Source organism: Phodopus roborovskii, unplaced genomic scaffold (genome assembly GCF_943737965.1).
Source record: "Phodopus roborovskii unplaced genomic scaffold, PHOROB, whole genome shotgun sequence".
Taxonomy (NCBI): Eukaryota; Metazoa; Chordata; class Mammalia; order Rodentia; family Cricetidae; genus Phodopus; species Phodopus roborovskii.
In genome coordinates, this window is record NW_026126651.1 from 9,537,909 (window position 1) to 9,551,101 (window position 13,193).

Consider the following 13,193-nt stretch of genomic DNA (forward strand, 5'->3'; position numbering starts at 1 on the left):
ATGAACTGGCCAGGCAGCTCTGTGTTTGTTGTTAAAGCTACAGACAGCCATCAGTATCATCAAAGATTGGAGAAGCATAAGTTTGGGTAGGAGTATAATTTAAGTGGCTTTTGCACTAATTAAAATGACAGAGACTTATGTAAACCATTATTTGTGGCTCACATGATTCATTAGAGGCAGAAGCAATCAGTCTTAGGTTGTCATACAAAAGCAACGTTTAATCTTTAGCTGTCACACAGAACAGTATGGCCTTTGACTGCCAGACCCAGGTCTGAGAGGTTTTCCTGTAGAGAAGGATTTGTGAAAACCAAGCTAACTCTGATGAAGCAGAGTACAGTAGTCAGCCCAAGCATGTCCATAGTTTGTGGAGGGTCTTGGCAGGCTTGGGGCAGTCTTTCCCAGTGGATAGCACTACCATAGTCAAGGTTGAATCAGTGGTATGGTGTCCCTTCTGTTTTCTTTGGAGACCTTAAAATATTTTTTGTTTGGGGGGGGGTGTCTCTAACTATTGTGGGAAGTGTTGTATTAAATATTTTAAATGCCATATTCAATAGATCTCTGAAGAGTTTGAGTACCTGTGCCTGTTAAGTATGCCTGATTTTAGGCTTAACTTTAAATTAGGTGGTGTAGTTCAAGGAGAGGATGGAGAAGTGGAAACTCCACAAAAGGGTAGTGGAGACAAGAGACTTTTGGGAATAGAGATCAGAGTTAAGATATGAGAAATTTGGGGATCCTCTCCTCACGTAAGCTGTAGGCAGTTTATGACAGGAAATGGCTAATGAGGAGAGAGAAGGGGCTGGTGAGATGGGGGATGACAGGGCCATGAAGTGTATTGTAACATCTGGAGAGAGACAAGAGAAACCGTTGTAAGCCATACGCATGTAAAGAAACTGTACATCTTCCGGGAGAGAGCGGAGAGAGGAGAAGGATGTTGCTGAGGCCCAGAAGGACCTGAGGGAGCTTCGAGACTTAGCAGACAACTCTTGGAGGGGGGTGAGGAAAGGGTCATGGTGGCCCAGACACTGACCTAAGGAAGCTGTAGTTCCTAGTGGTAGGAGAGGGAAGATGGGTTTGCTTGGGTTATGAGTTATTAAGCAGAATTAGAGAAGCTGATTGGACCATACAGGGCCATGCAGAATGGGCAGGCCTAGGGTCAAATGGATGGCAGAATGGAAAGTGGGAATTTGGCTTTACGAAGGGTGGGGGATGGAAGGTTACTGGGAGTAGCCTTTCTAACCGCTTAACAGCAGAAGTATGGCCGGCAGCAAGTCGGTGGCCCTAATGCTCAGGGGCCAGGGGCGGGAGGTGGGGCTGTTGGTAAGGTCAAAAGGCTCCCCAAGATTTGGTGATGGGGGAGCTTAGATGGCTGAAAATGGGATGGGGGAGGGGGCGTGGAATAGACAGAAGAAAAAACAGAGACGCCGGAAGGACAGAGGGGAAAGAGGGCATCTACCCTCCATCCTTTAGGCCTCAGGGCCAATTTCTGGTGCGGAACCGTACCAGTAATATTGGGTATGAGTTATCCATGTGGAGAGAGCTGTTCCTATCACTACTGGAGGTCATTGAGCCAAGGTCAAGAGTCAGAGTCCCAGTGAATCTCAATAGGTCAATAATGCAACCTTTGGGAGGAGGGAGGGATCATTATCTAGACTCTGTCATCAAGAGAAAGAGAGACATGATTGTTCTATGAGAAATCTGGGACCTGTCCACCTGACTTTCAGAGTTGGGGGTGGGCTCCAGATTCCAGTGGCATAGTCACCAAAAGTGAAAGGAAAGCCTGCCAACCACACCCTACAGCTGTTTGAGGGAATGTGAGGGAAAACACCCTCTCTTTATATTTGTGGTGATATAAAAAAAGGCACATTTAAATATCCTGGCTCTAAAAGTAGAGCAATATAATTTATAATTATCTTCAGAAATGTTATTGCTTGCCTTTTCATCATTTCCCCAAGGTGATTTTTTTTATTATGTCCTCATTAAAAATATCAAACTCTGAAAATGTCTGCAATACAAAATCAGAGAATGGAAAACAAATGTGATTATTTTTGCTAAATATTCATCAGATTACAGGTTCAGCCGCTCTAACGAACTGGGAGGTCTCCCAACTAGCTCAGCAAAGACTTTTGTGCAAAGCCCACATGTTAAAATATTTACTGCAACTCAATGAAGAAGGTGCCATTTTCTGTTGAGAGAGCGAGAGGTTCAAAATGGGTGTTAGCACATGTAAACACTGGAATATCACTTCCCTATTTTCTTCCAACTGTAGTGTGATGCTAAACAGCAATGGAAGTACAACAATCTAGAATGGAAAGTCAGACTTCACTTAGAACCTTAATGTTGGTTTTCCTGGTGACTTCCTGTCATTCTACAGATGTCATCATGTGGCCAGAAAAACATTTCCATAGCATTTAAAAGTGACCTTTCTGTCATCCTTTTTTCCTGAGACCCTGAGCATAGTTGTAGAAGGAACAGAGGAGGAGCTAGCTAGTAAGATGGCTGGGTCAGCAATGGCTTGCTTCACAAGCACAAAGACCTGCACTTGAACTTGGGCACCCATGTAAAAGCAGGGTGTGACTTTGTGTGCCCATAATACTAGCACTGGGAAGGTGAAGAAAGGCGCATAGCAGGGTCTTACTGGTCAGCCAGTCTAGCTGAAATGGTGACCTCCAGGTTCAGTGACAGCACTCATCTCTAAAGGTAAGGCAAAGAGTGACCACAGAAACCATCTGACCTACACAGGAGCACACACAGACACTGGCACACAAGCATGTGCACACATGAACACGTATGTATGTATACACACATGTCCAAGAAGACATACATAGAAGGGGACCTGGGGTATTTGCATGTATGGCACCTATATTGTATAAACAGGCCTAGTAATCAATTTGATTTTCTTGAGAGTTAAAACTCTTCTGTTACAATTCTGGAGTTCCCAATTTAGGACAGAACCTATTCCTTCCAAGCTGCCGGTATTTATTCGAGCAGTGAGTATACGAGCTAATAGCTCTACTTTGACTCTTCATGACCAGCTGAAGGCAGGTGTAGAGCTAGAACCAGCAGCCACCAGGCCTGTAAGAGAGGGTCCATGACTACAACCAGTAGTCACCAGATCCATAATGGAGGTTGTATGGTAGGACCAGACGTCATCAGACCTAGGAAGAAGGGAACAAAGCCAGAACTAGGTATCATCAGGCCCACGAGGGAGGGTGTAGAGACAACACGAATAAGGGAGAATGTAGGGAGAGGACCAGAGGTCACCATGCTCGCAGAAAACACTAGGAATGTGCTGAGGGACGTACACAGAGGTCTGTGGTAGGAAGAGGCACTGGCTATACCTGTCTACACTTGCCATGTCAAGAGGTATCTTTACTATCCCTTCCCTCCCATAACTGGGTTGTAAGAGTGGGGCTCACCCACTAAGCTTTAATTCTTTGTTTCATTTTCTCCAAGAAAGTTTGTACAAGATTTTACGTCATTTTCAGGAGGTTAGTTACTCAAACATAGAATTTAAAACATAAATGACATATGCCCATAAGATCGGTTCCTTTTAAGTATTTTTTTTAATGAACATTTAAGATCCATATACAAAAGCTAACAGCGATAATCCAATCAATCATGAAATATGTACAGGGAAGTAAAATGGAAGAGAGCTCAACAATTTCTCAGCACTGAAACGGCCACAAGAAGGGGCCTGCGTTCCAGAAATGGTGGACACAGAGTGCTGCGGCCAAGAAGGACTGAGACCTTGTTGCTTTAAGGTTTTATGTTTCTTTTTCTTTCTTCGTCATTATTAAGGTTGTAGAAATAAATTCATTTTCCACAAAATATCAAAGTTAACTTTGAGCCAGTTCATTTTCCCGCTCCCCCCACCCCCCACCCTGGTCTGAGAGAAATATTTGATCTGCTAATCTAACACGCTATGTGCTTCTCATCAAATTTGTCTGCATAAATGTTTGCTTATTCTATTTCTTAATGTCAGTTCATGCAGTGTTTTACTAATTTTAGAACAGGAAGTATTAAAGGCAATTAGTACTGGACTTAAATGTCCACAGTTTGCTCTTCACGGTCAGTGTGCGCCTCCCCCCCTCCCCCATGGTCTTTGCTCTTTGCAGCTGTCAAGTGGTCATCACTGGAATATTCCTTAAAATGCTTTGTCAGCTGGGAAAAACGGTATGAAATGGCATTCGAAGTAGAAAAGCATCATATACTTGGAACAGTTAAAAATATACTTATCTTGTTTGTAAACTATTGATGTTAGGGTACTGAGCATCTGAGTTTCAGTCATCGCCTCCTGTTTTTCTAGAAGGTTGTTCGCTTTATTTATTAAGGGGGCATCTTTGAAACATCTGAAGTTACATGTAGAAACATCAAGGCAATATTATTTGTACATATTATTAAACATGCAAGATTTCCTGAAAGACAGTGCCCAGCCAGTCCCTGTGAGCTTGGGCTCTCCTCGGTTCCATTTCTCTGGGAGTGTAGTTTCCTGGAAGCTTGAGTTTTCCCTAGCTCACTTTGGAGAGGCGGCCCCTTTGATCACGGGCTCTCTATTCAAATATGTTGCCCAGTAAACCAAGTTGAAAGTGCCAAACAGGACAGGGAACACAATCCGGGACATTTTGTCGATTTTGCTGATGCTGTTGTACGTCTTTTTACTCTCTGCTGTCTTCTCTTCAGAAGGTTTCGCGGAGGCTGAGGGTGCATTCCCGCCGCTCCCTCCTGGCAGCTGTTCCTTTGGGATGTTTGGAGGGTGAGTCAACTTCCCAGTTGTAAAAGCATTTGTTGACTTGTTGAGTTTGAGTTCACGTTCCTTTTTCTGCAAAATACGATAAGCAGGTAAAGATATATCACCTTCCAGCTCCTGTTAAATGCCTTTGGAAGAGACAAACGAACAAGGACTCAGCCCTGGGAGAAGGCAGCCTTCCACAGACCAGAATCAGAGTCAACAGATGGGTTTGGCTGAGTAGATGTTAGTGCTTGGCATTTCTCAGGTACCTAGCATAAACCGAATTAAGATCTCTCTCATTACACACAAGCAACAGTCATTTCTTGAAGTGTGCCTGGGGGAGTGAGTACTCTGTGTCGTTTGCTGTAAGAAACAGTCTAGACTGACCTAATGAAAATGAAAAGGTGAGTGATTACCAAAGTGCGAGGTGTATCTCAGAAAGGACCCCTGAGAACCGTCCATGTGGCTGCTTCCAACAGCACTCCATCCTTTCGTTGTTGAAGGATATTTCTTTTAAGAATGTATTACTAGTTATCTCCTGTTGATAGGGACATGTGCTGTCTCCAGTTCTGATTATTCTGGAATCAGCAACTGTCAACACTCTTATTCACACTGTTCTGATTTTTTTTTTTTTTTTTTTTTTTTTTTTTTTTTGTTATATGTGAAATTCTAGAACAAGGAATAAACTTTATGTGGAAAAATTAGAACTGGAGTTACATTTAGAGAGGAGAGGACAGGAGCTGTTTAGAATGAGATATTAACTCCCTAGAAGCTAATGATTTGACATGGATTTGGAGGCCACAGGACTACATATTTGCAAGAATCAACAAAGATAATCATAATGTTTATGTACTTCAGTTTGGGTAGATTTTCCTCCAAGAGAATAAATAAACCTATTAATGGTATGCATAGAATTTATTTTCAAATGTATAAAAATAAAATGGATGATGGATGAAAGATAGAACAATGAACAGACGAGAGGGTACAGATGATAAATGGATGCACGGACAATGGATGGACACATGATAGATTTGTGGATGAGTGGATGGATGCAACGTGGATCGATGAATAGACAGATATGATACACGAATTTCTATAACATAATGCAATAAAATGTTACCAGCAGAAACAGAAACATTTTAAAAATTGATGCATGTTTGAAAATATTCATAACAAATTCTCATTTAAGTTTTTCATTTCAGTTTCATCATCAAAATAATAACACCCTGTTAAATAAAGTTTAAGTAAAATATAGCATTGTAAGTTACGGAGAATACGTCAGCCACTAAAGATGTGGAAAGATGACAAATAAAGAGCAGAAGGTGTGGGAGTACAAATGCAAATAAAGGAAAATCAAGTGCTGAGCCAGATGCATGAAGTATGGGAGCACCTGGGGACTACAAGAAGGCAAAAGGGATTGACATAGGCCACGCCTCTGAAAACCATCATTTAGGCTTCATGCAAGTCTTCCTGAGGTTAGTAAGTGTGACTAACTGCTCTGAATAGTTTTCATCTTTGAGACTCATGGAAAGAACGCAATAGGATTAAAAAAAAAATTGTTTTGTTTTTTTTCTCAAACATTTTGAACTGTGCTTAGTTGTATCAAAGCTATGGGACCTGCAGACATGAACAGCCAACCACAACTGCTCTGCCACGATGCCATGAGATGAGCATGAGAAGTGGGTAGAAACAGCAGAGGACACAGGTTCAAGTACATGTGCTCCATGTGGAAATGCATCTCTGAATCACTCTTCTAGAAAGACTTTGCTGCCCAGCTGTTAGCAGCATAAGCTAGCAGTCAGATCCTCCAAAAACAGCCTCAGCCAAGGAAAGCTGTCTGACCTTCTCTAGCTCCATCCTTCCTTAGAAGGCATATCAGACTGTGTACCAGTTTCCCTGAGATTAAAACCTCCCAGCCTTGAGTTCTGCCATTAAGACACAACATGTTTAGGGGGAGAGGGAACTACAAGCTAGTGAGCTTCAGGAAGCAAACAACTCAAAGTACCTCCAGTATGTCCCTGAAGCTGATGAGAGATTTGCCAGTCATACCCTCTCCAAGCATATATAAGCTATACAGTTGCCAAAAGTCACTGTTCCCTGGGTCCCATCACCAGGCCCACACAATCCCAGCTCATTGCTGCTGGCTGCTACCATATCCATATCTATTCAATATATTACTGGAAGTTTTAGCTAGAGATCAGTCCCATGCTCATGGATATGTAGGATTGACATAGTAAAAATGGCCATCTTACCAAAAGCAATCAAACTCGATGTAATCTCCATTAAAATTCCAAAACAATTCTTTACAGACCTCAAAAGAAGGATACTTAACTTCATATGGAAAAACAAAAAAGGCAGGATAACTAAAAGAATCCTGTACAGTAAAATAACTTCTGGAGGTATCATCATCCGTGATTCCAATCTGTACTACAGAGCAATACAAATGAAAATCACATGGTATTGGCATAGAAACTGACAGGTTGAGCAATGGAATCTTGAAGACCTAGATGTAAATCTGCACAACCACAATTTTTCAACAAAGAAGCCAAAATTATACAGTGGAGGAAAAAAAAGCATCTTTAATAAATGGTGCTGGTATAACTGGGTGTCTGCATGTAGAAAAGTGCAAATAGATTCATATCTATCACCTTGCACAAAATTCCAGTCCAAGTGAATAAAATGCCTCAACATAAAACCAGGTACGTTGAACCTGATAAAAGAGAGAGTGGGAACAGCCTTGAACACATTGGCACCAAAGAAAACCTCACCTTGTGAACAGAATGCAGGTGCTAGGATCAACCATTAATCAATGGGATCTCATGAAACTGAAAAGCTTCTTCATGAAGGCAAAGGACACCATTAATAGCATAAAAAGGCAGCCCATAGAATGGGAAAAGATTTTCACCAACTCCACACCTGACAGAGGGCTGATATCCAGAATACATAAAGAACTCAAGAAACCAGATATCAACAAACTAAATAATACAATTAATAAACATGGTATAGATCTAAGCAGAAAATTTTCAACAGAAGAACTCAAATTGCTAAGAAAGGCTTAAATGCTCGACATCCTTAGACATCAGGGAAATTCCAATTAAAACAACTCTGAGATATCATCTTACACAAGTCAGAATGGCTAAGAACAGAAACCCAAGTGACAGCTTATGGAGGAGAGTACGTTGAGCAAAGAAACACTCACCCCCCCCCCTGCTGGTGGGAGTGCAAACTTAATTTGGAAATCAGTATGGTGGTTTCATAGAAAATAGAGAATTCAAGAATCACTCTATCTATCTCATGTCCCAGTTATACCAATCCTAGGCATACAACCAAAGGATACTCTACCACACTCAAGGATACTTGCACAACTAAACCGTGTTCATATCAGCTTTATTCATAACAGCCAAAACTGGAAACAACCTAGGTGCCCTTCAGCCAAAGAACAGATAAAGACAATGCTACGTTAACACAATGAAGTATTTGCCAGCTGTTAAAAAACGACATCAGGATATTTGCTGGCAAGTGGTTGGAACTAGAAAAGATCATCCTGAGTGAGGTAACCCAGACCCATAAAGACAAGCATATTATGCAGTCACTTGTAAGTATAGTCATAAAGTAAAGAAGAACCCATAGACCTAGAGAAGCTAAGTAACAAAGAGGGCTTAAGTGGAAGAGTGATGTATGAATTTCACTGTGCCAGGGTAATGAAATGGACATCGCCAGTAAGAGGGAAGATGTGCCTGGAAGGGGAAATGGGGATGAGGATAGGAGAGGACAGGTGTTGGTGAGGATGCAGGGAGAGAGTACTGGGAGAGACTACTGTAATCTGAAGGCATCTTTGGGATGAGCTAGAAACCTAGAGCAATGAAAACTCCCAGTAATTCATGAGGGAGACTCTACTAAGACTCCTAGCAATAGGGGATATGTAGCCTGAACTGGCCATCTCCTATAAACAGGCAAAACTTCCAGTGAGCCGCAAACCCTTGGAACTACAATTTGTCCTGCCTACAAGATGTGCTGGCTTAAGATGGCCCAGAAATTGTATGAGTAACCAACTCATGGAGCAATTGGAGACCCATACCCTGAGGGGAAGCTCCCCCTCTGAGGGCCAGGACCCAGAGCTGGAATACCCCAGAGACTTAGGATAGAACTAAACAGAATGAAAAAAAAAAATAAAAACAGTCAATGAAATGATTCCTAATGATATTCTACTATACTACTAGATTGATGCCTAGATTGACTGTGATCAGAGAGGCTTTGCACAGCAGCTGAGGGAAACAGATGCAGAGCCCCACAGCCAAACATTAGCTGGAGCTCCAGGAATCCTGTGGAAGAGGAGGGGAGGGAGGGATTGTAGGACCCAGTGGTGTCAAGGATACCACAAGACAATCCTCAGACAACTAACCTGAAGCTCATAGGGGCGCACAGAGACTGAACTGACAACCGGGGAGCCTGCAGGGGACTGACCTAACCCTCTGCACATATGTCACAGTCGTGTGTGTAGCTTGGTCTTCTTGTGAGACTCCTAACAGTGACAGAGGGTGCGGGCTGTCTTTGACTCTGTTGTGTGTTTTGGGGACCCAGTCCTCCTCCTTCCATATTGCCTCATCCAGCCTAGTCTCACTGCAGCTGGATAGACCATGGCTGGCTGGTATCTATGGGATACCCATTTGTATCAGAACCGTGAAGGGGGAGTGGTTGGATGGGAGTGGGGTGCTGGGAAGAGGGGAGGGAGAGGAAACTTTGGTCATGATGTAAAAACAAATAAATAATAAATAAATAAAGATTGCCAAGCGTCACTCTCAGATAAGGTCAGTTGCCTAGTAAAGCCTTCAAGCACAGGAACTACCTAGAAGAAGCAGACAGAAGCCAGGCTGCTTGGAAGAGGCTCCAGCCAACTGAACTAACTGGAATGGACCCTGCCTGCAGACTGAGCACTGTACTCTGGCTTCCCAGCTTTTGTAAGCTGTCACCTACGGGCTTTGCTGATTCAGCTGCCTCCAAGTCTGCTATGCTCCTGTAAGCAACCCCTCACTCACATTCCTGTAACCCCAATATAAATCATTGGTTCATTATGTTGGACTTTGGAATGATATGCACTTTGGTCTGTGGGTGGTCCCCTATCTGGAGTAAGTGGTGCTCATTGAGGTCTCCCCAGGACGAATGTCACTCAGCGTTCATATGCCATCCAGTGAGGCAGAAACATCACTTCCCTACCATGTCCTCTGACTTGCTTCAGAGCTTCACCGTGGGTTATCTGAGGCTCTGCCAAGTCTGCACACAGAGCATCTTCATCTTCTGCCTCATCTCACTCCTGTCTCCTTTCCCAGGAATGGGAAACAGCCGAGAACATAGCCTGGTTTCTGAGTTTTCACAGTTTTCTCTACTAGTGATAATCACCCCAAAGCAATGCCACTAGGGTGCTCATTCTCACTCAGTCCCCGGGTCTTACAGTGTGCCGGACCTGCCTGATAGCATAATACATCCACACAAAGAGCCTTTCCAGCACTGAAGGAGGGCTCAGCACTAGGGAACAGCTCATCGTCTTGAAGTTCCACAGGGCTGGCAAACACATAAGTGTTTAGGATTAGCCAGCCCATCTTTCCTTCATTTTTCCTATCCCAGGTCCTCACGCAGACCTAGAAAAGAGCAGTTAATGAAGGCCGACCTGGTTGTGTCAGCCCTGGATCCAACAGCAGATTAGGTATTGCCAGGACCTCGTAGTCCACCTGGAGACAGCAAGGCCTTACACTTTGGTTATGAAATGGCATCTCAAGAGTCTTTCCACTCAGACATGACCAACCCCAGTCTGTCATCATGTAAGCCCTTAATCATTCAGAAGGCTGGCAAGCATTTGCCTTCCAATAATATGAAGTAGGTTGGTTAACTCTTATCTTTCCACATTATTCGTGTTTCTTCCCAACAAAGAGCCTTCTTGGCTGCCTAGTCTACCCTTTATAAGTCTAAAAGCCTGAGGACACCCTGTCCCTACAAACGTTTCCCCAGCTCTGCACAGGTCAATCACAACAGCCAAATCAATTTTGTCTTCACAGACTCCCAAAATAAACCCAAATAGGCAATAATAGGTATGAGGCACTGGACAGTCAGACATCCCGTGAGTTTGGATGAAGAAACTCAGTGTGAGCATGAACTTCCCCTTGGGGGTAGAGAGCACTTGGCAGTTAGGCTCTGATACATCTCCAAGCAAGTCAGCCTTCTCTCTCCTGTCTCACCAGGTTCCTGCAACCCTGTCCTCCTACACAGCCAACGAGATTTTGAGATATGACTCTGTGAAGAGCACGCGGCGTGGGGAATGGAATACTGTACTTGGAAAAGAGGTTGATTCATGGTAAAGCCAGAGCCTGTGGATTTTTCTCAGGGAAATAAATGTAGTATCCAAACCCAGAAAAGCAAGAGCTGGAGGTGGTGTAGAACCAGGTGAGCTCCCTGGGATGAAAACACCCAGGTTTGCCAGGTGGTGTGGTTCAGGACATCTAACTCTATTCATGCATAACCCTGTCTGAACTCCTCTCAGGCTTATCTCCCAACTTTCCTTTCAGACTTCCCGTGAAAGCACTGACCTCCCTCCCCTTCTCTGTACAAAGAACTTGCTTCGACATCTGTTCTGTGCATAGCATGATTAGCAGGTTATCACTGATAGCTTAATTTTCTGTGCACATACATTTTCGCATCCCCCCAGGGAGGCAATTTGGCTTGGGGCTTTATGCTACTCTTTCCTCTCAATTGTTCTTTAGATTTGGGCACAATTATGTGTGAAGTATGCAATGAAAAATCATTTGTGTGTGTGTGTGTGTGATGCTTCATATCACTATCATGCTCATAGCCTGAGTGGGCCAAACCATTTCCTTGGAGAACTGGGTCTTTCGGCTGATGGGCAACTTCTATTAAGCTGTCCATCCTCTCCAAGCCATGATAGCTACCTCAAGGAAGACATAGCACATGACCCAGTGATAGAACACATGCTTCAGTGTGAACTGGGCGGGGCTAAAACCCTGACACAACATGCCCAGAGGGCCAGGATTATTTTTACAAAAATAAGCAGCTGAATATTAGCAAGTCTAAGCCATCCACTGAACACCAGACCTTATACTCGAATGGCATTGATTTAATATAAATCAGACCATCAGTAAGAACATGTAAAAGGCTTGCAGCTAAAGGGAAGAATCATCCTGGGGGGAGAGATGGGAAAGGAAATCCCTTGCTGAATATTTGGACCCAAAATTAGACCCACTTCCTTTGTCAATTGAACATGTAAAATAAATAAGTAAATAATAAATAAGGAGGGTAATAAGCCACCCCTTACCTTAATTTTAGCAGCTTCTAGGGCCTTCTTGCCATCCCAGGCCCATCCTCTCTTTGTGAAGTAGTTGACAGTGGCAAATTCAATTAGAGCAGAGAAGACAAACGCATAGCAGACGGCAATGAACCAGTCCATGGCTGTGGCGTAGGCCACTTTGGGCAGAGAGTTCCGGGCACTGATGCTGAGTGTTGTCATGGTCAGCACTGTGGTCACTCCTGCTCAGTGGGGAAGGGGAGAGTACAGAAGACAACATGGGAATGGAGACCAGTGTTTTCTTCCTTTCTTTCTTTCTTTCTTTCTTTCTTTCTTTCTTCCTTCCTTCCTTCCTTCCTTCCTTCCTTCTTTCCTTCCTTTCTTTCTCCCTCAGAACTCCCTCCCAGAACATGATAGAACACAAGGCCTCTCTCTTTAACACAGGCAGTTTTGTTCACACTTTCTCCAACCTAAGTAATAAACGTCCACTAAGAGTTTATTAAGCCTACCAACTTGGTGAATAAGTGCCGCCGCCTGGCCATGAGCCAAATCTCCACACCTTGATTACATATTCTCGGTTAAGTCCTGGTAAAGATGTTGATATTGGGTGTAGAGTGATGAGCAGGAAGACCCAGGGCTCTTGGTCCTCTTATATAGCATCATGATAAGGTGCATGTAAACACCTTCTTACTGTGGAAGGAAAACTGTAGATGCAGGAGCTGATGTGCGAACCGTACCTCACAATACACAAAGATATAATACCCCGTTGTCACAACTAATCTGTAAAATTGCCTGTAGTGTACCTTTCTAAGTGGGAGGAGAGCGAGTGCCGTGGGTTAGACAAGTCTCAGACCAAAGATCTCTAGTGTTAAAGGTTAGATCCCAGCCCCTGGTGGTGGATAGTAACATATGGTCTTCCAGTCATGCGAAGGGTCATACCCTAAAAGGGGGCATTGGGGTGCAGCTTCCGTTTGTCTTTCAGCTTCTCTGTGTCTGTGGTAGTTTGGATGCAATGGAACCTCATAAGTTCATAGGCAATGGCACTAGTAGGAGGTGTGGGTATGGCCTGGTAGGAGGAGACATGCCACTGCGGTGATGGGTTTTGAGGTTTCATATATGCCAAGCCATTACCCAGTGCCTCAGACCACTTCCTGTTGCCTGAAAGATGGAGAA

At 43.6% G+C, this 13,193-nt stretch overlaps 1 protein-coding gene across 1 annotated transcript in view; it reads right to left on the bottom strand.

Moving 5' to 3' along the window:
• Positions 1-4,087: 4,087 nt before the first annotated feature.
• Positions 4,088-13,193, bottom strand: part of Gabra5 (gamma-aminobutyric acid type A receptor subunit alpha5) — an 87,287-nt gene continuing 78,181 nt past the window's right edge. The window contains exons 9-10 of the mRNA XM_051174325.1: positions 12,051-12,262; positions 4,088-4,819 (exon numbers count right to left, since the gene is read on the bottom strand). Coding sequence (XP_051030282.1) covers positions 4,514-4,819; positions 12,051-12,262 — 518 coding nt within the window. The 3' untranslated portion in view covers positions 4,088-4,513. The remainder of the gene's footprint in view (positions 4,820-12,050; positions 12,263-13,193) is intronic.